Source organism: Pteronotus mesoamericanus, unplaced genomic scaffold (assembly GCF_021234165.1).
Source record: "Pteronotus mesoamericanus isolate MK-2021 breed Mesoamerican mustached bat unplaced genomic scaffold, CSHL_Meso_final contig_52, whole genome shotgun sequence".
In the NCBI taxonomy this organism is placed as follows: domain Eukaryota; kingdom Metazoa; phylum Chordata; class Mammalia; order Chiroptera; family Mormoopidae; genus Pteronotus; species Pteronotus mesoamericanus.
Window position 1 is genome coordinate 7,963,610 of NW_026555189.1, and position 25,287 is coordinate 7,988,896.

The 25,287-nt window shown below is 44.7% G+C and overlaps 1 protein-coding gene across 1 annotated transcript in view; it reads right to left on the bottom strand.

The window, feature by feature from the left end:
• The window catches only part of PDPR (pyruvate dehydrogenase phosphatase regulatory subunit), a 36,390-nt gene extending 16,087 nt beyond the window's left edge, over window positions 1-20,303 (bottom strand). Inside the window, exons 1-10 of the mRNA XM_054579192.1 lie at window positions 20,102-20,303; window positions 11,291-11,575; window positions 9,833-9,966; window positions 6,689-6,770; window positions 6,428-6,591; window positions 5,655-5,776; window positions 4,753-4,870; window positions 3,870-4,019; window positions 2,498-2,690; window positions 1,241-1,365 (exon numbers count right to left, since the gene is read on the bottom strand). Coding sequence (XP_054435167.1) covers window positions 1,241-1,365; window positions 2,498-2,690; window positions 3,870-4,019; window positions 4,753-4,870; window positions 5,655-5,776; window positions 6,428-6,591; window positions 6,689-6,770; window positions 9,833-9,966; window positions 11,291-11,514 — 1,312 coding nt within the window. The 5' untranslated portion in view covers window positions 11,515-11,575; window positions 20,102-20,303. The remainder of the gene's footprint in view (window positions 1-1,240; window positions 1,366-2,497; window positions 2,691-3,869; window positions 4,020-4,752; window positions 4,871-5,654; window positions 5,777-6,427; window positions 6,592-6,688; window positions 6,771-9,832; window positions 9,967-11,290; window positions 11,576-20,101) is intronic.
• Window positions 20,304-25,287: the final 4,984 nt, after the last annotated feature.

The window sequence follows — 25,287 nt, forward strand, 5'->3', positions numbered from 1 at the left end:
ACCATCAAGAAGGAATCCGAACTGTTATGATTTGCACAGGTTCTAAAGTAACTATGGAGGGGGAAATCTAGACTTATGATAGTTCAACATTTTATCAAAATACTTGCTAAAAATAAAGAAGCCTTAGCAGTTACACATACTGCTGCCAAAGCTAGGGTTCTCTGCCACGGGCCATGCAGGTATTAAAGGTCATCCAAATGCTCGTCAGGAATGAAACCTCCAGCTACTAAACAAGCAGTTCATTCTTAATAAAGAACGGTGGTCACAGCCAATATAGAAACTTAGTCCTGAGCATAAATATGCCCAAAATATTTAGACATATTTTGGTAAAGTCCAAAAATAGTTCCTCAGTATTAGAAAAATGAAATTACAATCTGATTTGGTTCAATTCCTCATACAAAAGCTAGAAAATAAAATGGGAGACAGGGCAGAGTAGCCAGTTAAAATGAAGAGGCCACTCCTTCCAAGACAGAGGGAAGTAAGAACAAGGAGAAAGCAGGAATGTATGTTTTGTACGTACACAAGAAGTGGTTTTCTATCTTACCAGCATATCATGGATTCATGACAAAAACCACTCAGAGAAGCTTGAAGCTTTGAGAATAACATGGCATTTTCTCTGCCTTGGAAAACAAACCACAATCCCAAAGACCCCGTGGGGAGCTCAAGCACTCTCTGTGGCAAAGGGAATCTTTGCAGGCACAGTGGGAAGCAGGCAATGCTGGGAACATGCAAGAAGCTGCTGCCTGGAATCTGACAGGAATTACCACCTATAAGTCCTATTCTACTGTCCCGCACCTGAAGGGAACAGGGACAATATACACAAGGTAAAATGTTCTAAAGCCCTGGCTGATGCGGCTCCATGGATTGATTCCCAGCCTGTGAACCAAAGGGTCACCAGATTGATTCCCAGTCAGGGCACATCCCTGGGTTGCAGGCCAGGTCCCCAGGAGGGGGAGTGCGAGAAGCAACCACGCACTGATGTTTCTGTCCTCTTTCTCCCTCCTTTCTCCTCTCTCTAAAAATAAATACATAAAATCTTTAAAAAAAAGTAAGAAACAAAATGTTCTATAAATATCACATGAAACACAATGTCCCCAACACAGGACTGGAACAGTCAAACATAAGAAGCTCAACTTGAAGCAATTATTAAGAACTGAGGAAAAATCTGTCCTTCTGAATCACAGAACAGACCCGAATAAGACACCTGCAGGCAGGTGTAATTGGGTAAAGTCTCACTTACGCATGACTTCCATGACACGGTGGCGCAGGAAGGTGCGGCTGCTCTGGAGGGCTCCGAAACGTTTCAGGTCCAGTTCCCAGACGTTTTCTGAGGGATAACCATGCACCATCCATTCAGCGAGGTACCTGTTTGTGGGTGGGGCAGTTGCGGGGCCTCAGATGTGATACTCTCAACAATGAACCAAGAATCAAAACCAACAGGATGAAAAATCCTATCTTGTCAGGAACTGGTTCAGCAGTTCTGGGTGACTTCCTTAACTTCTCCGGAAGAAACAAACACAGATCCCTTTACTGCTCTGACAAGACCACTACAAGAATTTTAGCTCTGATGGTAAGATTCCCTAGAAAATGTTTAAGAAACAGGCACATCTAGGAAGAAATAAGACTAAAATATACATGAATACATTCTCATTAATACATCCAATATGTTTTTTTTCTGTGAAACAGTCCCCTCAGGAAGGCATACAGTTATCTGACCACTTCTCTGCATCAAGGGTTTTGGTAACTCCATTTCTGTAACTGTTTTCTGCCATCTACAGTTCACTCCAGAAAAAAGGCTCTCATTACTTAAAACAAAATTCTGTTTTAATTGTGGAAATACACATAACATAAATTGACTATTAACTACTTTCAAGTGTGAAGTTCAATGGCATTAAGTACATTCACACCGTTGTGTAACCTTCACCTCTATCCAACTGCAAAACTCTTCTCGTCTTCCCAAACTGAAACTCTTCATCCATTAAGCAATCACACCGCATTCCCTCACTACCCCAGCTCCTGGCAGCCACTTTTTTCCTTCCAGCCTTTATGAATTAGACTATTCTAACTATCTCATGTAAGAGAATCATACGGTATTTGTCCTTTCATGACCAGCTTATCTAATTTTTATTAGTATGTAATTTTTAAATAAAAACTTATAATACTCAGCCTGATCATCTATTCTCACCCCACATGGATATTTCCAAATTTAGGCAGACACTCAAAGGACTTATATTTGTTACAACTGGAAGAGTACATAAAAACATCTGCCCCACAGTCTCCAGGGCTAACTCCAAAAGAGGAGTCCCAAAAGCATTTTGAACGACGACATTTCAGGAATGTCTGGAGACCCCTTCCATGGTAATTATTTTGAAGAAGACACTAAAATTACATGTACCTTCTTATTACTGACATGCCGGGTTAAATACATTACATGCCATTTTAACAAGTAATTCTAGAAAGGAAGAAGCCCAGCAAGCTCAGTGTGAGACAGACTTACTTGCCAGCTCCCCCGCCAAACGAAAGGCCAGCGGAGTTCATTCCTGCCAGGACAAAGTAGCCCCGCACCAAAGGAGACTCGCCCATGATGCACCTCATGTCTGGTGTGAAGGTCTCGGGGCAATTCACCAACTTCATGATCTCCAGAGTCTCCAGCTCTGGCATCCTCCGCAGGAGAGAACTCAGCAGGGGCTCTGAGCAGTACAGACAAAGCCAAACAGAGTCCTCAGCTTCAGGGAATTCAAAACTCCCAACTCCCTCTGCTGTCATAGAATCTCTTGGGAGAGGTTTTCTAAGAAGAGCCAACTGGGCCACTTATCAGAAAGCAGAAGCCTGGATGGAATTATGGAACACACCTACGGAGCGCCTGGCACCAAGACTGAGAAAGAAGATGCTCTGGAAAAGGAAGGAGCTATGGGAGAGCCGGTAAGACACGTGCATGCAGGTAAGGATCTCGAGGGCTTGGTGCAGAAGCTCCCACACGGCACCCGAGAGAGGTGCGACGAAAGGGCAGGCAGGGCTCCCTAAGCTGGAAGAGCTGCAGAGACAGACGCTCAGCCCGTCTGCGGTCTGTCACCGAGGAGTGGTCCAGCGGGACAGTGGCAGACCAGAGCTGGTTGATGGGCGCGTGGGTTTCCTTGTGCTATGCTCTCCACTTTTAAGAGCTTGAAATTTTCCACAGTAAAAAGATTTTTAAAAATCTGCCCTGTCTGGTGTGGCTCAGTGGCTTGAGCGTCAGCCTGTGAACTGAAAGATCACCAGTTTGACTCCCAGTCAGGGCATATGTCTCGGCTGCAGGCCGGGTCCCGAGCTGGACGTGTGCGAGAGGCAACCGATCAATGTCTCTCTCACACACTGATGTTTCTCTCCCTTTCTTTCTCCCTTCCTTCTCCTCTCTCTAAAACGAAATAAATAAAATCTTTTTAAAAAAAATCTATTAAGGGTGGGAAGGAAACTCCTCATTTTAAACCCTTTCATAGCTTTTAAATTTAGAACCATGTGACTATATTAACTATTCAATAAATAAAAGTTGTTTTAAAATTGAGTAAACGACCATATTAACAAAATAATATTTTCTAAAGTTTCTTTTTCTTATATGAAACCCTAAGAAAATATTTTCTCCTAGCCTAAAATTTCAGCAGTGATTTTAGTTGAATAAGTAATAAGCCAAAAGTCCATTAACCAGATTTAGTCTTCTGAATCTGTTTCCCAGTAACTGTCCTGAGCCCAGGCAAACTCTGCAGCCTGCCCTCTGTAACCTCCACAATGGGCTGTTTCAAAGATCAAATAAAGTGATATTCTTGGAAATGTTTTGAAAAATGTAGTATCTTCAACAAGCACAGGGCATTATTATTACTATCTAATTCACACACCGAAGTGATCCCAGTCCTCCTGTAGATTCTGAATCTCCAGCTGGTTCTTGCCCTCAGTGAAAATTGGTTTCGGAGTTTTCTCAAAGCCTCCAGACAAGATGCCACCCTGCCAGTTCCGAATATAAATCCTGCCATCAGCATCCACAATAGCTGAGGAAGAGAAATGACAAGGGGGTGGGGAGGAGAAGAGAAAAACAGGGATTAAAGGTAGGCCATCCTGCTAAATGGACAGACAACAGCAAAGCAGAAACACCCGCTATTGGCTTGATTAACCAAACAGCACCCCATGGACACAGCAGCTTTAAAATACCTTTCCAGATCATCCGGGAGGCCTCTCCCTCTCAGATTTACAGCAGACACTGTTTCTCTGAGTACCCCTCACCGGGTCACTTGCTTAACAGCTTTGACTAGCCCTCACAACCAGACTACATAGCTGCCACCACACCACACAAAGCCTGAGAAGGGGGGGTTGCCGAGCCCATTCCAAGGATTCAGACCTTCAAAATGAAATCAAACCCTCTCCTACAGCACTTGGGGTCACCGGTATCCTGAGTTTACAGATCACCTACGACATTACTATAATGTATAGCATTCAAGTCCAAAACTCCAGGTTAATTCTAAATATTATCAATTTAGACTTCTGTCTGGGATTACAATTAGCTTGCAGGAAAAAAACCCCAAAAAATTGCTCAGGTGGAACGACCACTTTGGCCATCCTATCATAAAGAGTTCTTAAAGAAAAGTCAGAATTGGGCTACCTCCCTGTGACATGCTCTAGAAAAGACTCTTTCGGGTACAGTCTGTCCTTAGCAGAAAGTCTTCTTTTTCAGAGGACAGAACAGTGGCAAGGAAACAAGATTAAAAACAAAGTGCAGGTCCTCACTTGGCGTGTTGCTGTGCAGAGGGGTCTCCAAGGGGCGAGTCAGGAGGTAGAAGTGTTCGCAGGCATGTAACGGGATACTAATCGGCTCCTCGTTGGCCAGACCCAGCTCGTATGCCCACTACAAATGGACAGATTGATTTGTGGGTGGAAGAGGAACAAAAAGACAGATGAGCAAGTTCAGCCATTTGAAAAGAGTTAATTTCAAGTGGCTTGTGTGTGCTCTTGCTACAATGTCAGGTGTGGAAAACCAAGATGCAGCCTGCTGTAGTTTAATTATTTGGATGGGGAGCAACACTAGACTTTTTAAACCATAAAACTTACTGTTCGATCAAAGGCAGACAGACTTACCAGCTAGTAAAAGGAGCTCATGGGGAGCAAATGAGGCCCTTTAACAAAATGCCTAGCCTCAACTAAAAACCCCAAGTACCAATCACAGAGGAAGTATTCCTGAACCACTTTGAACTGTAGAGTGAACGGAAAGGACCAATTTGTCTTAAAAGTAGAAGCAGCTTAGTGTTCTGGAAACTGAATCCATGCTCTTGATACAATAAACAGCCTAATACTTTATTTGCTACATTGCAGCACAAAATAAAACGCCACAGAAAAAAACCAATGTCAAAAATTTATGTCAACGCCCAAGTGCTTCCTGGCCCTCCTGGCGGGAAGCCCTGCTCCCCCAGGGAGGAGGAAGGTGAAGGTCACTCAGCTCTGCCGGAGGGACAGTACCGGTTTCTGATGAGGAGGACAAGAACCCTGAGTCTTCTGGCCCACACAGGAAACAGTGTGGTCCCCGACATCTGTTTAGTGTGTCACTACAGAATCTGAAGTCTCTACGCCAAAAAAAAAAATCCCAGATAAAAGGTGAATAAGAAAACCAGAGACCCCTCTTGTTGCTGACCTACCTGACCAGCACAGTTGACAAAATACTGGCATTCGATCTGTCCTTTATCTGTCTCCACGCCGGTAACTTCACCTTTTCTGACCATCACGTGAAGAACGCTTGTCCGGTCATAAATCTGAACCCCTGTTCGAAGGTAAAGAAAGAGTGGGGACATCGGTCCTCTGATGTTCCAGAATCAAGGCATCTGTAGCAGATTTTCAACTCACAGGCAGTACTGAAAAGGCCGGTCAATGCTTTAATTTCAAAAAGACAAAAAACTCCTAGGAACCACACCCAGAGACTGTAAATAAGGCTGTCCAAGGTTAAAAATGGCAGGCAAATTTAGTGACCGACTTTCGCGCACAATTAAATTTCACGAATGATAAAAGGGGTGGGGGGAAAAGTTCAAATAGGGCACCTTAAACCCTAATCTGTCCACATCATGAATTCATTCAAAGTACACAACACCACAGACACTGATGTGTCTTCCTCTCCTTCATTCCAAACCTGAGGCATGATCCAAGCTGTGGATTATATCCCCAAGGTGTGTTCCAATCTTGGAACTTCTCAAGTTCAGTGGCTGAAAAGAGTTCTCTAAGTCTGAAGTGTACTAACTCAGTACTAAAAGCAGTTCCTTAGAATTTTAGTAAGAAAATGTGCCCCTGAGAAAAAATACTAACAGTATATTAAAACAAAAAAAGCCAGAGTATAAAATGGTAGCCGAGCCAGTGCCACTGCCTGTTGTGAGATGCTCCCGTAGACAGCCTCTTCCTTCCTGATCCCAAATTCGCTTACCATTTTGGGAGGCAGCACTTGCCAGGGCGAGAGCCACATCGGCAGAGGACACAACTGCATCCTCGGGGACGTGCATGGCCCCCACCAGGTCGTGCACATTGAGGAGAGGATGCAGTTCAGCCACTTTCTTGAGGGAGATGATCTCGGAAGGGATGCCTATAACGCTGCCACAGAACACAAGGGGACAATGACATTCACTGGCCCTCTGGCAGAGGTCAGTGTGACAGTAAAGCCGGGACAGGCTTCTAGCCGCATACATACTTCAGCCTTGAGTTGATACGCTTCAGGGAGACCAGCCGGTCCTGAGTCTGGGCCAGAAAGACGGAGCCTGTCCTTATGTAACCTGTAAGAAAAGTTGGCCCAGACTGAGCCAGGCCAGGACAAACGCAGGGCGGCAGAGGACAAGGCCGCGAGAGAGTGTAAGGGAGAAGGCCTGGGGCGAGCCCTGGGATGCCGCCACCCCGGCACGGTCAGCTCAGAGTTGTGTGACGATCAAATGAGACTTTAATGCACATAAAATCATTCTTAAAAATAAAAATAAAAGATGCCATTGCTTAAAAAACTCTTGGAGAGGAAGGTAACCCAGATTCCATTAACATTCTTCACTTTTTTTTTTGGATTCTCTCCCCCGAGTTTTGGTGAGAGTATAACCTTTGGTGAAGAAAATGTATGACACTGGCCCTCAGGGGCGTGGACCGCAGTATAGCCAGTGGGCATGTGACCTGAGCTCAGCCAATCAGATCCCTGGGATACTCAGTCCTGAGCAAGTAGGTGAATGGCTGGAAGTCATGCACTTCAGGTGCAGAGCACCCAGGCCAGACGGCCCCTGCTCTACCGGAGGCACTGCCTGCTGTGGGCACCCATGTCCTGGCCTCTGCGGGGCCTCCCGCCAGCCACCTCCTGCCAAATTTAAGGCACCCAACAGCCTTCCAACAAACTCCTTCTGCCCAAGGTGGCCAGAGTCATTTTCTGTTGTTTGTAATCAACATACCTGACACAACCGGTGTTATGCTTGGGTCAATGACAATTCTCCTAAAGTGCAATGACTCACTTCTTATGAAGGAAAAGTTGAATCAATCAGTTTTCTCTTTGAAGGAAGTACAATGAGAACAATTTATTTTCTTAAGTTCTGTTGAAATCCTCAGATATATATACCCTTCACTGGCATGACGATGTCTGTATAGAGGACTAAAATTTCAGAGACTGGTGCTTAAAAATAGATTTACCAGACTAGTCCAATGATCTGTGGGCTAATCACACCCTGAATTTCACATTAAAAGAGACTGACCCTCATTATGAGATGAAGTAATATATGAAATATTTTCAAAAGATTATAAAAACTTTTAGATGACCGCACTCATTCACCTTGATACAGGCTGTATCATATTCACACCGCTGCACCGCGGACACTCCATTCACAGTCGGGGAACAAGGCCTCGGGGTCCTTGGGTAACCTGACTAACAACAGCAAACACGCACCTCAAGTAAGCGAACTATCAGAGGATGAGCAGGTTGCACACGTGTCACTTCATCTTTAGTAATGGCTCAACAGCAGCCCGCTGAAGGAAGCAGCCACAGCAGGGCACACCTGCACACATGCCAGATGGGAGGCCTCTCCACGGAGCCTCCGCCGCACCGCTGGGGAACTACAGCGGGGGTGAGCGACTGAGGGCGACCCCCTTACTCTCGCCTTCCTGCCTTCCTCACCGCCGCCCAGGCATCAGGAGAAGTCAGGGCCAATAAAGGTTCCAGATGGTGATCTAGAAAGAATGCTAAGCTACCTCACCTTGTAGAAAAGGAGCCTATCACCCTGATTCCTCTGAATCCAACCCCCTAAGGGGTGCAAGGCTCGGCAACACACTAGTGTCAGACCCAATGGCCCGGGGTCAGCTGTTCCATCTCTGGGCCCATTATGTGGACCCTCTTCTGACTCACACCCTGGTCGGCACCTGATTCAAGTACCTGGTTGCCATCACTGAATCCAACCAAAGGGACTGCTTCCTGCCTGTCCTGCCCGTAGTAGGCACCTTCCTAGCAAAAAGCCAGAGGCAGCGCAGCAGCAGGAAATACTTTCACTGTGTTCTCTTGAGAGGCCTGCCTCTCAGCAGGGGCCTTGGCCAAGTCCAATGACAGCGTGGGGAGCCCAGGCACGCAGGGTACACTGTGTAGGGAGGCACGCACCCAGCTCTGTGACAGTGCAGGGCCACCCTAGCATACACACTCTCCTCACCCCAGTCCTGGCCCTGCAACATGCCCGAGAACTAACAACCTCTTCCTTCCAGGCCTCTCATTCCTCTCCTGGCAGCTCCTCGCTCCAACTCCGTGGCTATGAAATCCTAGTTACCAGTCTGTCTTACTCTATAGTTTGCAAATACAGTTACAGTTCATGAAAATATAAACTATATCAAATGGGAATGTTATAAACTCAAAATTTCAAATAATTCAAATATCTTTCCTTAATGAAAATATCATCATATGTCATACAATTTCTAAATGGGCCAGCGAGGTAAACCATACACTGAGCCTACACTCTGATCACACAGCAGAGCTGCTCTAGTTGGTACAAGAAAGAAAAGCTACTACCCTGTGTCAGGATTAGTCTTAGGTTATCTGTGACATGAGTTACACAAGGTCTTCAAGAGAACCACCCTGACATACATGTGTCCGGAATTTTATCACTGGGCTTTGCTACCTACCCTCTCATGATAATCAGTACGCTCACCAAACGGCTTCCTCAGCCATGACAGCAAGCTCAACTCTGGGCTTCTGGCTAATCTGTCACCTTACAGTAAACTGCTAGGCTTTGACCATCTTCCAACAGCCTTTCTACCTTCCATCGTACGGGACCATAGCCAGAACAGTTCCCCTTCTTGGAACAGTTCCTTCCTTATTTCAGTGCTAGTTTGCACCCAACTCCCTGTGCCCATCCACCCCTAAATACACAGCTAAGGAGAAATATGTGAATGCTTTAGGGTCAGGAATAGCCTTACTAGCAATTTGGTGAAGTTCAATGGGTTGAACTATGACTGAACTATCAAGCACCTAAGCTTAAGCTCCTCCTCCTCCTCCTCCTGTCAGAGCCAGTGTTGCTACTTGCTGTACTTTCTTGAGTGAAATATATAGGAAATGGCTCAGAAGAACTTTCATGTCATAATAAGTTATATCACCTGAAAAGGATCTGGAATTCTGGTTGAATCCCCTCATTTTAAAAACAGGGAACCAAAGACAGCTCAAAAGTGAACAGACTTGCCCAAGGTAATAAATACTCCGACGGGTGGCAGAGCTGGGACTACAAGTTGGGTGTGCATTACCAATCCCCAGGCCAACTCATGTGGGACCAGACACAGTGCCCAGGAAGAAAGTCTGGGGGCAGGGAGACCGGGAAATGGCAGACCGCCTGCTTACCTGTTTGGATCCCTGTTTCTTGCTCTAACTGATGGTAGAGTTTGTTTGAATAGTCTGCCATCTTCTGCTCGATGCTCAAGTGCCTGGCAGTACTCACGATACCAGCACAGAACCTCGTAGAACCAGCAGCCAGCCTGCAGGACAGATCCAAAAAGATACTGGCTGGACTCACATATCTGTGAATGCAGCAAGTTCAAGTTCCATACTACAGCATTGTTTTGTCATATCGAAAGATGGAAACAACCTACATGTCCATCAACACAACACTGATTTCAAAATTAGAATTCACCTACACAATGGGATGCTCTACAGCCATAAAAAAACGAACGAGAAAGCTTTTATGCAACAATGTGGAACCTTGAGAAAAGCAAGATAAGGAACAGTGCTTAAAGAATGCTACCACTTGCATACAATAGGGAAAAAATAAATGAACACCCATGTACATGAATACATACTTAATACATATGTGCTCATAAATGGAGAGAGTATCTGGATCAAGACACCAGTAACTTAACTTGCCTCCAGTGAGGAAAACTTGAGGCTAGAGGTCAGGGGCAGAAGAGAGACTTTCCCTACACACTCGTCTACAATTTTCTCTCTGGACTCATGCGAATAATTGCCTTTTGAGAAATAAATTTTGCTCCAGCTGGTGTGGCTCAGTGGATTGAGTGCTGACCTGTGAACCAAAGAGTCTCTGGTTTGATTCCCAGGCAGGGCACATGCCTGGGTTATGGGCCCAGTCCCCAGTAGGGGGAGTGTGAGAGCCAACCGCACCTTGATATTTCTCTCCCCCTCTCTCTCCCTTCCCCTCTCTCTAAAAATAAATAAAATCTTTTTTAAAAAAATATTTAAAAATAAATTTTAAATAAAAAAAATGCCCAGTTTGTGGTAGGCAATAGAACCCAAAAGCCTTAAATAGATAAAGAACACTAGGGGAAAAAATGAAAAATTCAAATGAACTATAGTTAATAATAATGTGTTGATGTTGTTAGACAAAAACACTAACATAAGATGTTAGTAACAAGTGAAACTGGGGGTGAGTCTTATAGGAACTCCCTCATATCTTCTCAATTGTTCTGTAAATCTCAAACTGTTTCAAAATAAATTACTTAAATAAAAAAAACAACAACGCTGAAATAGAGCAGAATGCAGGCAATTTCACTTTGACTCCTAGAGGAAGGTCTTGGCCCACGGGATTTATGTTGCTGCCTGAAAGGGAAACAAGATGTGCTGTGAACCTAAAATAAATACGTTTCAGAGACTTGGTTTGTCGGAACCTGCCAGCTCTCTGAAACCATAAAACGTGAGTTTTAAACATCGCCAAAAAAAACCCCCAAAGTACAGTATTTCCCCCTGTGATTCTTCTCATGCTATAGAGCCACACTGATTAGCTACTGGTGGGACAATATCACCAAAAGGAGAGGGAAGGAAGGAATCCATGTCTAGCTGAATCCTTACCTGCCCTGCTCCAAAAGGACAATGTCCTTCCACCCCATCTTGGACAGGTGATAGGCCACAGATGTGCCCATGATTCCCCCACCACAGATGACCACCTGCGTCTGGGCAGGCAGGGCGACGGACTGCGTCGTGGCCGCTGATGCACTGCTTCTGGCTGGGGACCAGCTCTGCCATCCTCGGCTTGTTCTGTGTCTTTGGACCACTGACAGCAACCGGTAAAACATCACGTCTGTCAGCAATGGGAGATGTGCTCTCACTTAGCTCAGAAGATTCCAAGCATTCGAACTAGACAGAAAAAAACAAACATATTTCATTCCACTGTATTGAGTGCATTGGATTCATGAGAAAAAAATACAACAAAAAACAATCATCATTCCTTCAGCAAATATGTGAGGATTAACTGAGTCTCAGATATTGTGCTAGGTTCGATACAACAGCAAGCAATAATGAAGAGGTCCCTGCCTTCAGTAACTTACATCTGAGAGAGGGCGGGGGGGGCAGCAATACACAAATCAAGAAGTCACGAGGAGTATCTAGGAGCATTATTAATACCACATTCAGGAAAGATGACATTTGAAAAGATGTGATGGATGAAATGGAACCAACTAGCTGAGTGTTCCAGTCAGAGGACTGAGTGTGTCGAAGGCCCACAAGTGGGACAGACCTTGATAAACCCAAGAGCAGCAAGGAGGCCAGCGTGTCCCCAGCATGAGGACTGAGGGGGAAATGATCTAAGATAAAGCTGGAGACACAGACAGAAAGCCATTACACACTGTCCTTGAAAGCAGGGATTTTATTCTCAGTGCCAAAGAAAATACTAAGAAGGGAATGAGATGATCAGATCTATTTTCCGAGGTCAGCCTGGCTCCACGGTGGAGGCTGAACTGCAGAATGAGAGGACAGGCAGAGCTGGGTTAGGCGGCTGCAGCAGTAGTCCAGGGGGACATCCTGGTAGCTTGGACAAGGATGGTGGCAAGGGAGTCAGAGACATGACTGGATTGTCTTGGAAGCAGAAATGACAGCACTTACTTGCCAACAAATTATGTTAAAATACAAAGAAAGTCGGAATAAGGATGATGCCTATGTTTCTGGGTTAAGCATCTGGGGCCACTTACCATAGCGTGAAGGAGAAGGAAGGAATAGGGAATAAGGCTGGGAAGCCAAAGGGGAGTGTGTGTGTATTCATCTGAATGTTCAACTTTTATTTTTTTAATTATATTTTGTTGATATACTGTTACAGTTGTCCTGAATCCCCCCTGCCCCCCAAGCCAGCACCCCCAACTCCCTCAAACAATTCCCCTCACCGTCGTTCATGCCCATGGGTCACGCATGTAGGCTCTCTGAATGTTCAACTTTCAGATGTTAAGTACAATACACCCACTTGGCATCCACATGGAAGCACTAGGCAGCAGCTGGACACACAAGTCTGACACTGGGAAGGAGGCTTGGGAGTCATTAGCACACAAACAACATTTAAAGCCCTAACATTTCGAGGAAGAACAACTTTGAGGCTCCCCAGCATTTACAGATTGGGAAGGGAAGAAAAGACTAGAGACAGGACTGGATGCTGTGGCCAAATCAGACTGTACAGATAAAGACGAGTGGCTGAAGAGAAGAAAGAGCAGTCAGTATGACAGACAGAGCGCCAGGCAGAGGGGTCACAGAAGCCGAGAGAGGAAGGTGTTCCAAGAAGAAGCTGACTGCAGAGGGCGCGAGGGGTGGAGCGGGGCGGCCAAGTGACCACCAGGATTTGCTGGCACAGAGGTCCTGGTGTCCTCCAGAACATTTTCAGGGAAACACAGGCGAGAGCAAATTGAAGATAAGTAAGATACAGGTGTGCAGACAGCTCCATTACAGTTTGCTCTGACAGGGAGCAGAAAAGTGGGACAGAAGTGGGGGAAGAATGCAGGGTAGAGCAAAGTTAGCTGGTTGCTTTTAAAGACAGGAGCTGTTAAGAATACATCACTGCTATGGGATGACCCAGTAAAGGGAAAGAGATGGGCAAGAAAGGAGAGGCAACAACAGAGACGGGGGATCCTAGGGAAGGAAAGAGAGACAGGGTTACAGGCCTAAGTAAAGGATGGCCTCGTGTTTCCACAGGTGATGTGGTGGAGACTTAAGGTGCCATATGTTTCTTCTAGAAAAGCAGACAGTGATTAGTCAGGCGGATCACTTGCACACAAGAGTCACAGGGTGTAACCAAGCGCACGTTTCTACAGGACAATAAATATAAGTTAAAGAAAAGTATAGGCCGTGGCCATCGGAAGGTATTACTTAGGCAACAGGACTTAAACTGAGCCTTGAAGGGGTAAAATTTGGACAAAGAGAGACGGGAAATGCGCACAATGAAGTTACAGACAAGTCCAGCCATGTGTGTTTGTGGATGACAGTAAGGGGCTGGACTTGGAGGCCTCACTCTCTCTGAATGCTGGTAGCAGGAACTGAGGCAGGTGGAGCCAGACCACAGAAGACTCTGGATACTTGGTCTGACTTGAGCCACTCTACTGTAATGAATTACTACAGGCTGAATGGGACAAAGGCAGGGTTTGAACAAAACTAACCTAACAGCAAAATGCGACTGAAGTAAGACCTGCTTGTGAACTATGCGGTCACTGAGGTGTAAAATGAGAATTTAATACAACACAGGGGGCAGACAAGTGGGCATCAGGGCAGCACATGGCTAGTAAAGTCACCACCACCATGTTCTACACCAGCCTCAGCCCCCAGTCGGTTCCCCATCAGCCTAAATTGTCAAAGGCCAAGGTGCTGGCGCCCATCCAGCAGAAAGGACGCTCAGATCTGAGACCAATGCAGGCACAGATAGTGTCCCAAGAGAAATCTCATCCAACTGAGGACTAATTATTTTGGCCAACTTGTGACTGCCACCATGACTCCCATCCTTAGTCCCTATGAAGCAGTCTCAAGATAGAAGCTTCCCCACATAGCTAATCTTCCTGTAACCTGTAATCTGGGACAACTTCAAGCATACCAACATTCCCATCATGGGGGTGCTGGAAGGAGGAGAGAGGAAAGCAAATAATTGAAAACCTATTTGAAAAAATAATGACAAAACTTTCCCTACCCTGGTGAAGGAAATAGACATACGAGTCCAGCAAGTGCAAAGGGTTCCAAAAAAGATGAACCCAAAGAGTTCCAAACCAAGCCATACTGTAATTAAAATGCCAAAGATTAAAGATAAAGAAATAATCTTAAAAAAACAAGACTTGTATATATGCTGTCTAGAAGAGACCCACTTCAGATCAAAACACACTGACTGAAAGGGTTGGAAAAAGGTATTTCATGCAATTGGAAAATGAAAAAAAGCTGAGTTGGCAATACTTATAGTGGACAACATACTTTCAAGCAAGGGATGTAACAACGGACAGAGAAGGGCATTTCATAATGATAAAGGGATAACTCTAATAAGAGATTATAACTCATAAACATCTACATACTCAATGTAGGAGCGCCTAAATATATAAAGCAAATATTGACGGATATAAATGGAAAGAGTGACAGTAATTCAGTTATAATAGGAGATTGTAACACCCCACTGACATCAATGGATAGGTCACCCAGGCAGAAAATTAACAATAAAACAGTGGCCTTAAATGATATTTTAGATCAGAAGGACATAATTGATATTTTTAGGACATTTCACCCAAAATAAACATTCTTTTCAAGTGCACACGAAATGTTTTCCAAGATAGATCACATGTTAGCCCACAAAACAAGCCCCACTAAATTAAAGATGATTTAAATCATATCAACCATCTTTTCTCACCACAATGGTATGAAACTAAAAATCGGTGACAAGAAGAAAACTGAAAAAACATACAAACACATGGAAGCTAAATAACATGTTACTAGTTATTAACCCATTCATTTCCTCAACAAAATATCAGCAAGCTGAATTCAGGAATACACTGCAAAGATTATACACCGTGATGAAGTAGGATTTATTCCCAAGATGCAAGGCTGGTTTGACATCTGCAAATCAATTAATGTGACATACCACATATACAAAATGAGTGATAAAAATTATATGATCACATCAATAAATGCAGAAAAAGCATTTGACACAATCCAGCATCTATTTATGGAGGGGGGGACTCTTGGCAAAGTAGGAATAGAGGAAACATGCTTCAACATAATAAAGGCCAAATATGACAAACCAACATTGCAGTCAAGGCTGAAAAGCTGAAAGCTTTTTCTTTAAGATCAGGAATAAAGTAAGGTTGTCCACTTTGACCACTTTTTAAAAAAGATTTAATTAACTTATTTATTCTTAGAGAAAGGTGAAGGGAGGGAGAAAGAGAAGGAGAGAAACATCGATGTGAGAGAGAAACATCAGTTAGCTGCCTTTTGTATACACCCTGACTGGGGACTGGCCTACAACCCAGGTATGTGCCCCAACCAGGAATCGAACCTGTGACCTTTCACACTGCAGAACAGTGCCCAACCGAGCCACACCAGTCAGGGCCACTTTGATCATTTTTATTCAACATAGTTTTGAAAGTCCTAGCCACAGCAATCAGACAAGAAAAAGAAACAAGGCATCTGAACTGGAAAGAAGTCAAACTGTCATTATTTGTAGATAGCATGATATAACATATAGGAATATAAAGAATCCCTCAAAAAATTATTAGAACTAGTAAATAAATTCAGTAAAGCAGAATACAAAATTAATACTCAGAAATTGCTTGCATTTTTATACACCAGTAATGAACTATCAGAAAAAGACATTAAGAAAACAATCCCATTTACAATTGCATCAGGAAGAATACCTAGGAATTTTTTAATCAAGGAGAAAAAAGACCTGTACTCTGAAAACTGTAAGACGATGAAAAAAACTAAAAAAGATACAATAGGAGGGTTTACCATGCTTGTGGATAGGAAGAATTAACATTGTTAAAATGTCCCTGCTACCCAAAACAATCAACAGATTCAATGCAATTCCTATCCAAATAACAATGGCATTCTGCCGAGAACCACAAAAAAATCCTAAAATTTATATGGAACCACAAAAGACAATAAATAGCCAAAGCAATCTTGCAGAACAACAAAGCTGGAGGTATCACGCTACCTGAAATCAAACTATACTATAAGACTGTAGTAATCAAAATACCATAGTAATAGTATTAAATATACATACCTATAGATCAATGGAACAGAATAGAGAGCCCAGAAATAAAGCCACACCTATATGGTCAATTAATCCATGTCAAAGGAGTCAAAAACATACAATGGAATAAATAGTCTCTTCTATAAATAGTGTTTAGAAAACTGAATAGATTCATGCAAAATAATGAAAGTGAATCACTTTCTTACACCATCTGTAAGAATCAACTCAAAACAGATTAAACACTTCAATGTAAGGCCCAAAACCATAAAACTCTGGGAAGAAAAATAAGACATAAACTCTTTGACATCATTCTTAGTATTTTTTTAATATGTCTCCTCAAGCAAGGGAAATAAAACAAAAAATAAGCAAATGGGACTACTTCAAACTAAAATGTTTTTGCACAGTGAAGGGAAACATCAACAAAACAAAAAGACACCCTACTGATTGGGAGAAGACATTCACCAATGATACATCTGATAAGGGGGTAATATTCAAAATATTTAAGGAACTTATACAGCTTAACACCAAAAAGAAAAACCACCAATCTGATTTAAAAATGGGCACAGGACCTCAATGAGCATCTTTGGATGAAGTGGGTCCACTTCTCCAAAGAGGACATACAGATAGCCAATAGACATATGAAAAGATGCTCAACATTACTAATCATTAGGGAAATGCAAATTAAAACCACAATGAGACATCACTTCACACCCATCAGAATGGTTATCATCAATAAATCAACAAACAACAAGCGTTGGCAAAAATGAGGAGAAAATGGAACCTTCGTGCACTGTTGGTGGGATTGTAAACTGGTGCAGTCACTATGGAAAACAGTAGGGAGGTTTCTCAAAAATTAAAAATAGAACCACCATACTGACCCAACAATTCCACTTCAGGATATTTATACAAAGAAATCCGAAATACTAATTCAAAAAGATGTATGAACCCCTATGTTCACTGCAGCATTATTTACAATAGCCAAGATATGGAAGCCACCCAAGTGCCCATTGATAGAGGAATGGATAAAAAGCTGTGGTACACATATACATACACATATACAATAGAATGTTACTCAGCCATAAAAATGAATGAAATCTTGCCATTTGCAACAACGTGGATAGACCTAAAGGGTGTTAGGCTAAGCAAAGTAAGTCAGAGAAAGACAAATACCAGTGATTTCACTTATATGTGGAATCTAAGAAACAAACAAATAGAAACAAGTTCATATATACAGAGAACAAACTGATGGTTATCTGATGAGAGGGGCATCTGGGGGACGGGAAACAAGGGGAAGGGTTTAAGAAGGACATATTTCCAGCTACAAGACAGTCACAAGGATGTAAAGTGCAACTTAAGGAATATAGTCAATAATATTGTAATACCTATGCATGGTGTCACACAGGTACTAGACTTATAGGGGTGATCACTTCTTAAGTTATATAAATGACTAATCACTATGTTGTACACCTGAACCTAATATTGCATACTAACTTTAATTTAAAATGTTTTTAATTTTAAAAAAGAAATAAAATAAAACTGCATGAGTAAAGAAAGGGTAGCTGGGAGGACAGAATCACAAGGCACATGCCCTAGCAGAGAAAAGAGAATTGCAAAAGTGGTAGAAGAGACATAACAACAGATAAATTTCAAAATGAAATAAATAATGCTAAATGCTCAAGGTGTTAAAAACCGATAAAAGGATTTTTGACTTGTGTTCACCACAACCTTCATTAGAGTCAGTGAAGTGTGAAGGCAAGAAAAAGAAGAGAAGAGAAGCTGGAAGAGAGGGAGGGGAGGTGGAAGGGAGAAAGAGAATATGACTGACTGATTCATAGGGCAGGCAACAATGAAAGGAAGGAACCATTCTAATAGGCTTGGTATTGGGTTGGCCAAAAAGTCCATATGATTTTTTTCCATAAAAGACACATTATCATTTCACCATTTACTTTATTGATCTGGATATTTTGAGTATGTCGGCTATGCCCCACTATTGGCTTCTCGTGGACAGAGGCCAGGGGTGCTGCTAAACATCTTCCAATGCATTAGACAGCCCCACAGCAAAGAATTAGTTGGCTAAAATGTCAATAGTACCAAGGAACTTCACACACCACTTTTGACACATTCGATCAGTCCCAGAATCTTCTCCATGCACAGCATAAATTTTTCTTTTTTTACGTTTCAATTACATCTTTACCATTCTTGATAATAAAGCACAATACACCAAAAATGTGTATTTTCTACCATCTTCAATATTGAAATGGCTGCACAAAAATTCACCATTTTTGAAAAGTTTTTTTTTAAATGCATGCTTATACGACAGCTGTCACAATACAATGTAACAAAATTGTTGTGAACCAAGTTGAAGACAATTTCACATTCTAGGGAAAAAATCTAAACAAACTTTTTGGCGAACCCAATGGCAAAAGCAAGGCAAAGTTTGATGGCAAAAGCGGCAACAACAGTAGAAAAGAAACTGAATATGTCAAAGACAAAGAAATAAAACATATAACTTGATTCAAAATAAATTGTAGTTTTAAAAAATAAAATGATTTAATAATATCCTCTTTTAAGAATCATTTCTGCTAAACCACCTCAATACGGGGGCTGCTGAAGCTCAGATCTGCTCACCCCAACAAGAGCAGGAGGGCAGCTCCAGCTCCCTCTCAGTTGCTCCCCCGCGCGATGCCGCGCCGTGCACGCCCGCGCTGCGGGCCGCAGCGAAGACCCGGCGACTACGCGCGGATTAAGAGAACACTTCCCACACCTGCCTCGGCCAAAGACGCACGGGAACACCTCCCGAAAACACAGACTCCCAGGCTCCCTCTCTGCAGACTCTGGTAACTGCTGGTCCATGGTGCTGTATTTTCCAACAAGTGGACCAGGTGACCAGGCAAGTTAAAGAAATTAATGGAAATCCCTAGCCCCGGAAAGGTGTGCTCCCGGGCCCGGCGCGTTCCCCCCACCGATCCCTGACACCATCTCCTCCCGCCCGCATCTCCGTTGGTCAATAAATCATAAGCACCGGAAAAGTGTGTCCCTGAGCCCGCCGCACCCACCGCCCAGCCACACCCCGCGTCCTCCTCCAGTGTCTCGCTCGCACGCTTAGGCAAAATGCACTTCAAGGTTCCCGAATCAAAGCCGAGGGTCATCCAGTCGGACCCAAGGGGCCATCCACTAAGACACTGCCCCAGCCTAGGTTTTTCCAGGCAAGTCGCTGCCGGACTCCGCATCTCTCTCACTAGGTAGCGAAGCACAGGTGCACTGCACGTTTAACGCAGGAAACAAATTCCACTTGCAGACGAGGAAGACCGAGCCAGACCAGCCTCATCTGCGCTGTGAGGGTGAGCAAGCCCGAGGCGGGGAGCCAGAAGCGAGGTCACCCCGAACGCCTGAAGAGCCGGTGCGCGGCGGCCGGGCACGGGTCCCCGAGGTCGGGACAATCTCCGCCCCACGGAGCACGGCCGCCGAGAGGCTGAGGGAGATCAGGCGGACCCACTCCCGGGCCGGCGGAGTCCTGGGGCCAGGACGCCCCTTCTCGGGACAACAGTCAGAACCCACAGGAAACGAGGGACGGCGGGGACCACCCCTGAGCCAGTCCAAAGCGGAAGGAGGGAACGCTGGGGTCCCGGGGCGCTACGGCCCGCGCTGACGGGGGCGTCACAGCGGCCCCACAGCGGACTCCTTACCTCATGGGCGCCCACGGGTTCCACGCTCCGCAATGCCCGGCGAAAGACCAGCCGCAGCCACAACAGTCACCAGGGGTCCGGGGACCAGAAAGGGGCAGGGGACAGAAATTGGGAGGGATGGGGCGGCAGGAATAAAGAGTTCCGGGGAAGCGGGGACCGCGACCTTCCGCGCTTTACGGTCCCCGGGAGCAAGGGTACGTCGGCGCGTGATCTCACTCGCGCACGCGCGCTGTGGCGTCACTGCCGCAGCCCCGCCCCTGCACGTGGGGCTTGTTGGGGTCTCGGTAGATCTGTTCTTTGTCTCTGCCGAAGAACAGGCTATTTGGAGGCACCTCCTCTCGGAGGCCTGTTTAGAACTTGAGCCTCGTAACTTGTTAATTTCTGGGAGTGCAAAAAGGATGTCCGAGGTGGGCAGCAGCCCCGCTGGAGTGTGGGGTACGCGGGAGTTCTCTTAACCTTCGAGGCGCACTTCCCGGTCTGGCCCCACGAGGGATCTCAGCCCAAAGCCACTCTAGTCCAGGGCGTTAAAAGGCCTTTTGGACTGAAAGTCGCTTTGTTGCTTGGAGTAGTTCGGATCTTCCTGGGCGAGACTCCAGCTGAGCACATTGGAAATCCAGTCTGCTGCCCGTCCACCTTGGAGGCAGGATCTTATTGTGCACCTTTCTAGTCGGGGAAAGAGGAATCCCATCACTCCATCATTTTAGAAGCCCCCCCATCCACCCCTCCCTTACTATCACACCGCGCTGTTTTCTTTGCTCATCACTGTGTAAAAGAGTATGGGTTTGTTGACTGACTTTGCAGCCAGTTACAAGCCCTGCCCTCTCACAACAGAACCTTAATACACTGCATGGCTGTATTCGTGGCACTTAGAACAGTTTGGCACATCGTCCAGTAAAAATTTTTGTTAATAGATAGCAATTTAATGGTATAGCCAACCCTGAGTGTTGGCCACACTCAAGATCTCATTCTTTGGATTCAAGCCCATCTCACCACACAAGCCAGTCTTGTTTCATCCATGGCCTCTTGTGGCCAGGTGCTCTGCTGGGCGATGGGATTCAGCAGTGCTGAGAAACATAGGGCTTCTGCCTTCATGGAGTGTCAATAAAGTTCCGGGGACCCTGTGTCACCATGCCAGGCCATAATGTGCATACTTTATACACCACACACTAGCCAATTAACTCACACAAGACAGCCCACAGGAGGCCTGGCTGCCTGAGAGCAGAAATTCCGCCTCTTGGTAGCTCTGCTTCATGAAAAGTTCAAGGCATTCTGGCCTTCTGTTTTAGATTAATACTTTAATATTTTAGATAAGGGCTTAACGCTTGAGGTCACCTCTCTGCCCCCCAAAAGAAGAGGGAATAGACTAATGAGTCTGAGGTATATTCTTTCCCAATGCCCTCTTTCTGGTGAAAACCTTCACAGGTTTTCTTGATGTGTCCGTTATCTGCCCCATGCCATTTCTGTGCACAGGAATTTGGGAGAAACCTAGTTGTCTGCAGGAAACAGTGGATGAAATGAAGTGACATTTAATGTGTTGATTACATTCTGTTTACATGCAGTAAGTTTGAAAAAGCTGTATAGATTTCTGTCTGCTTCCTTTCCTATCACCATTTCTGGCCTCTGCTTTAAAATGCTAAGTCTTAAAACTTCTTTCATTGTCAATGTTGACTTAGACCTCGTAGGCTCTCATAACCACCATTGCACTGTTTTAAGAGCACTGAGTGTGTTACGTTTTTGGCTTCTCTTTTCCATAAAATGTCTGTTATTCCTTGTGAGATTCTAGACTTCTCAGAGCAAAGCATCCCTTGGAGAATTATATATTTCTCATGGGCCATTTTTCTCATGATATTTAGATGCAGCTATTTTTGTCTCTTGCAAACCTTCTGCCTTCTCCTTTTTCTGTCCTCCAGGACAGTAAATACAAGAGGTTGGGAAGGATATTTTTAGCATCTGTTTCAAAAGATCTAAGCCAGGAATTCCTTTGCACACCAAGAACTGGAGCTTGGAGCATGTCTTTTCTCCACACCAGGTTCTCGTGCCTTATACTCGAGAATGTCACATGGTGGGCGGAGAGAGGAAGGGCACAAAGGAAACTCCCTTTCAGCCTGAGGGTTCCCATCACCCCGCTCAGCCTCCCCTCCCCAGAGCAGGTGGGCATGGGGACAGAGCAGCCGCAGCCTGTCTCAGTGCAGCCTGTCTCAGCGCGGGCATTCTGGCAGCACAGCTCACACTTGACCAACTCTGGGGAGGTATCAAAGCGCCTCTGTAATTGCTGTAAAGTGCTATAGCTCATTATTTGTGTTTATAAATGTGCGGTTCTGTCCAGCCCTTTCTGTCCCTGTGCAGCGTTCGCTGATGGTCCTGAAGACATTCAAGGCACTTGGGTAAATGGGATCTTTTCTCAAGAGCCCTGGTGACGTTAGGCACACAGGGTGACCAAGCATTTCTGCCCTCCATGAACATGGTATTAACGTTGTGCACTGTATTTCTATCAAGCCAGATTTCAATTAAGATTTTCTTTTCATGTCACGAGGTTTGTGAATGAGTAAACAAACATTCTAATTACTCTTGCCATGTCCATGAAATATTCTTCATCTGTAGTAACTCAGTTTAGTGTTTGTCAACAGAAAAGATAAACCTCATACATAAAACTGTTGATTCCTGTGTTACTAAGTTTAAAACAGAATGTGGGAACCGAGGCGAAGTAGATACGGGCCTTACATTACCCTCCATGCCGTGGTGGACTGGCTGGAGAGAGAAAGCCTCCATTCCTCCTTCTGAAGTCACTATCTGTCACTGAGTTCAACATCCTGCATTACGACTGACTTCATACTGAAAACCCGACACTCATGTACCAGTAAGCCCACGTTAATGTGGAAAACAGGGTATGTGTGCATTTTGATCACACCTGTGGGGAGATTGCAGCACATGATCTATGGGAAGCAGCCAGTGCTCTCGCTACAGCCACTTCCATCCACAAATCATAGTGTATTTATGCAGTAAAACACCTGCTTGGGACTCCGTACTGTGCTGTGTGCTGTAGAATTATTTCACAGGGTCCATGAAAGAGTCCTGCTGCAACTGGCTGCCGTGCATCTGGGAGCCCTGGCTGCATTACCTCATTGAAACGTCACCAAAACTGTGTAACAGAGATGAGAGTATCCCTGCCTCACCTATGAGGAAAATGAGGCTTGGGGAAGTATACTCTCAAGTTGCAGATGATAAAAACCAGGACTCACATCTAAGTCTTTAACACATGAAATAGTGGACTATTCAAGTAAGTGCTAAGTAATGTGGTAGAGACTCTACTGCAATAGAATCACGTGGAGAAATTGAAAACAAGACCCTCTGAAAGAAGTAAAATCAACAAGGCTGAAGGACAGAGCAGTACTTCTAAAGAACTTTCCAGGAACTTCTCTTATATCTTGAAACCACTGGATAACTATAAAGTCTGGAGAAGAAATGACAGTCATTTAAAGCTATGTCGATGAGGGAGGCCTTAGGCTGGTTCTTAAAGAGCATGCTTTATTCAGGACAAGGGTTTCTCTTACACAGCATCCCATTTCATCTTTATGACAATCATACCAGGTAAGTTTTTAGCAGATGACATAGACTCAGATGTAGCATGACTTTTTCAAGATCACACAGCTAGTGGAAAGATCTGGAAGTGGAGCCAAGGCCATATATCTGAACACAATGATATTTGCAGTTTACCATGGAACAGGTGACCAGGAGGGCATCTGAGGCTGAGGTGACCCAATGACTGGAAATAGAGAGACAGAAAACAGTGTGAGGAGCTCGCTAGATGTGGGAGATTGATATTGTTTTCAATTGCTCACTGCATCTGCCACGTGACCTTGCAGTGCACGAGAAGGCTGTATTTTTGTCCTACTGAAGTGAGTTGGCTTCAGCCGTCTGTATGACACTTTTTTAAAAAAGAATTTTTAGAGAGAGGGGAAAGGAGAGAGAAAGAGAAAGAGAGAAACATTGATCAGATGCCTCCCATACACGCCCTGACCAGGGACCAAACCCGCAGCCCAGGGTGCCCTGACCTGGAATCAAACTGGCAACCTTTCACTTTGCAGGACAACACCCCCACCAACTAAGCTACTATGACTTTTTTAAAAAAAAGATTCTATTTCTTTTTTTAGAGAGTGGGGAAAGAAGGAGGAAGAGGGGGAGAGAAACATCAATGTGTGAGAGAAATATAGACCTGTTTCCTCTCACACGCCCCCAACCAGGAACCTGGCCCAAAATCGAGGCATGTGCCCTGGCTGGGAATCAAATCACCAAGCTTTTGGTTCGCAGGCTGGTGCTCAGCCCACTGAACCACACCAGCCAATGCCACTATGACTTTTTTAAAGGTGGGCAAGTGCGGAGCTAGGCTTTAGGAGGCATTGTGCATTTTCATCAGCCCTGTGGACTCTCGCCACTTGCCATAATATCAGGGAATCATACTCAGGGTACTGTATCATGGAGGATGAGAGACATGTGAAACAGACCTGAAATCTGCCTGAAGCCAAGCCCTCTGACCTGCACCCTGAAGGAGAGCTGCCCAACCAAACCACAGTCACCTGCATGCTCATGAGCATGAGACTAAATGGTTGTTGAAAGGCACTGTGCTTTGGGATGGTTTCTTATGCAGTCTTTTTGCACCTCAAATAAAGGGTCTTTTAATATGCTGCATATAGGAATTATGAAACCAAGGTCTACATCTCCTTAAGGAATTCTTTTACTTACTGCAAACTTTGAAGTCAATGGTTTTTATTCTGCTTATCAACTAATATTTGAGCAGCTACATCTGGGAGCCACACAGGCTAACATGTCAAGAAGAGTCTCATCTTCCAAATCTGCTCCTTTGTTATTTCCTGTTGATGAAGAGCCAAGAATCCTGGGTGTCATCTTGTCACCTCACTTGCTTCTCCCTGCACCTCCAGTTCCCCCAGCCTGACAGATTTGGTCTCTTCTACTTCTCTTCTCTCTTCTGACCTCTCTTTTCCTCCTACCATCGCTGGAGTTCAGAGTTAGCATCCCTTGCTTTGATGATAATCACTTAAATGGTTTTCCTGGTGCTCACCCTGTCCTCATTCTGCCGTGTTCTAAAACACATCAGATAATTTGCTGGCTTAGTGCCCTCCCGTGACCCTTGGTAGGGAGACAGTGTTCACACTCTGCAGTGGCAGACA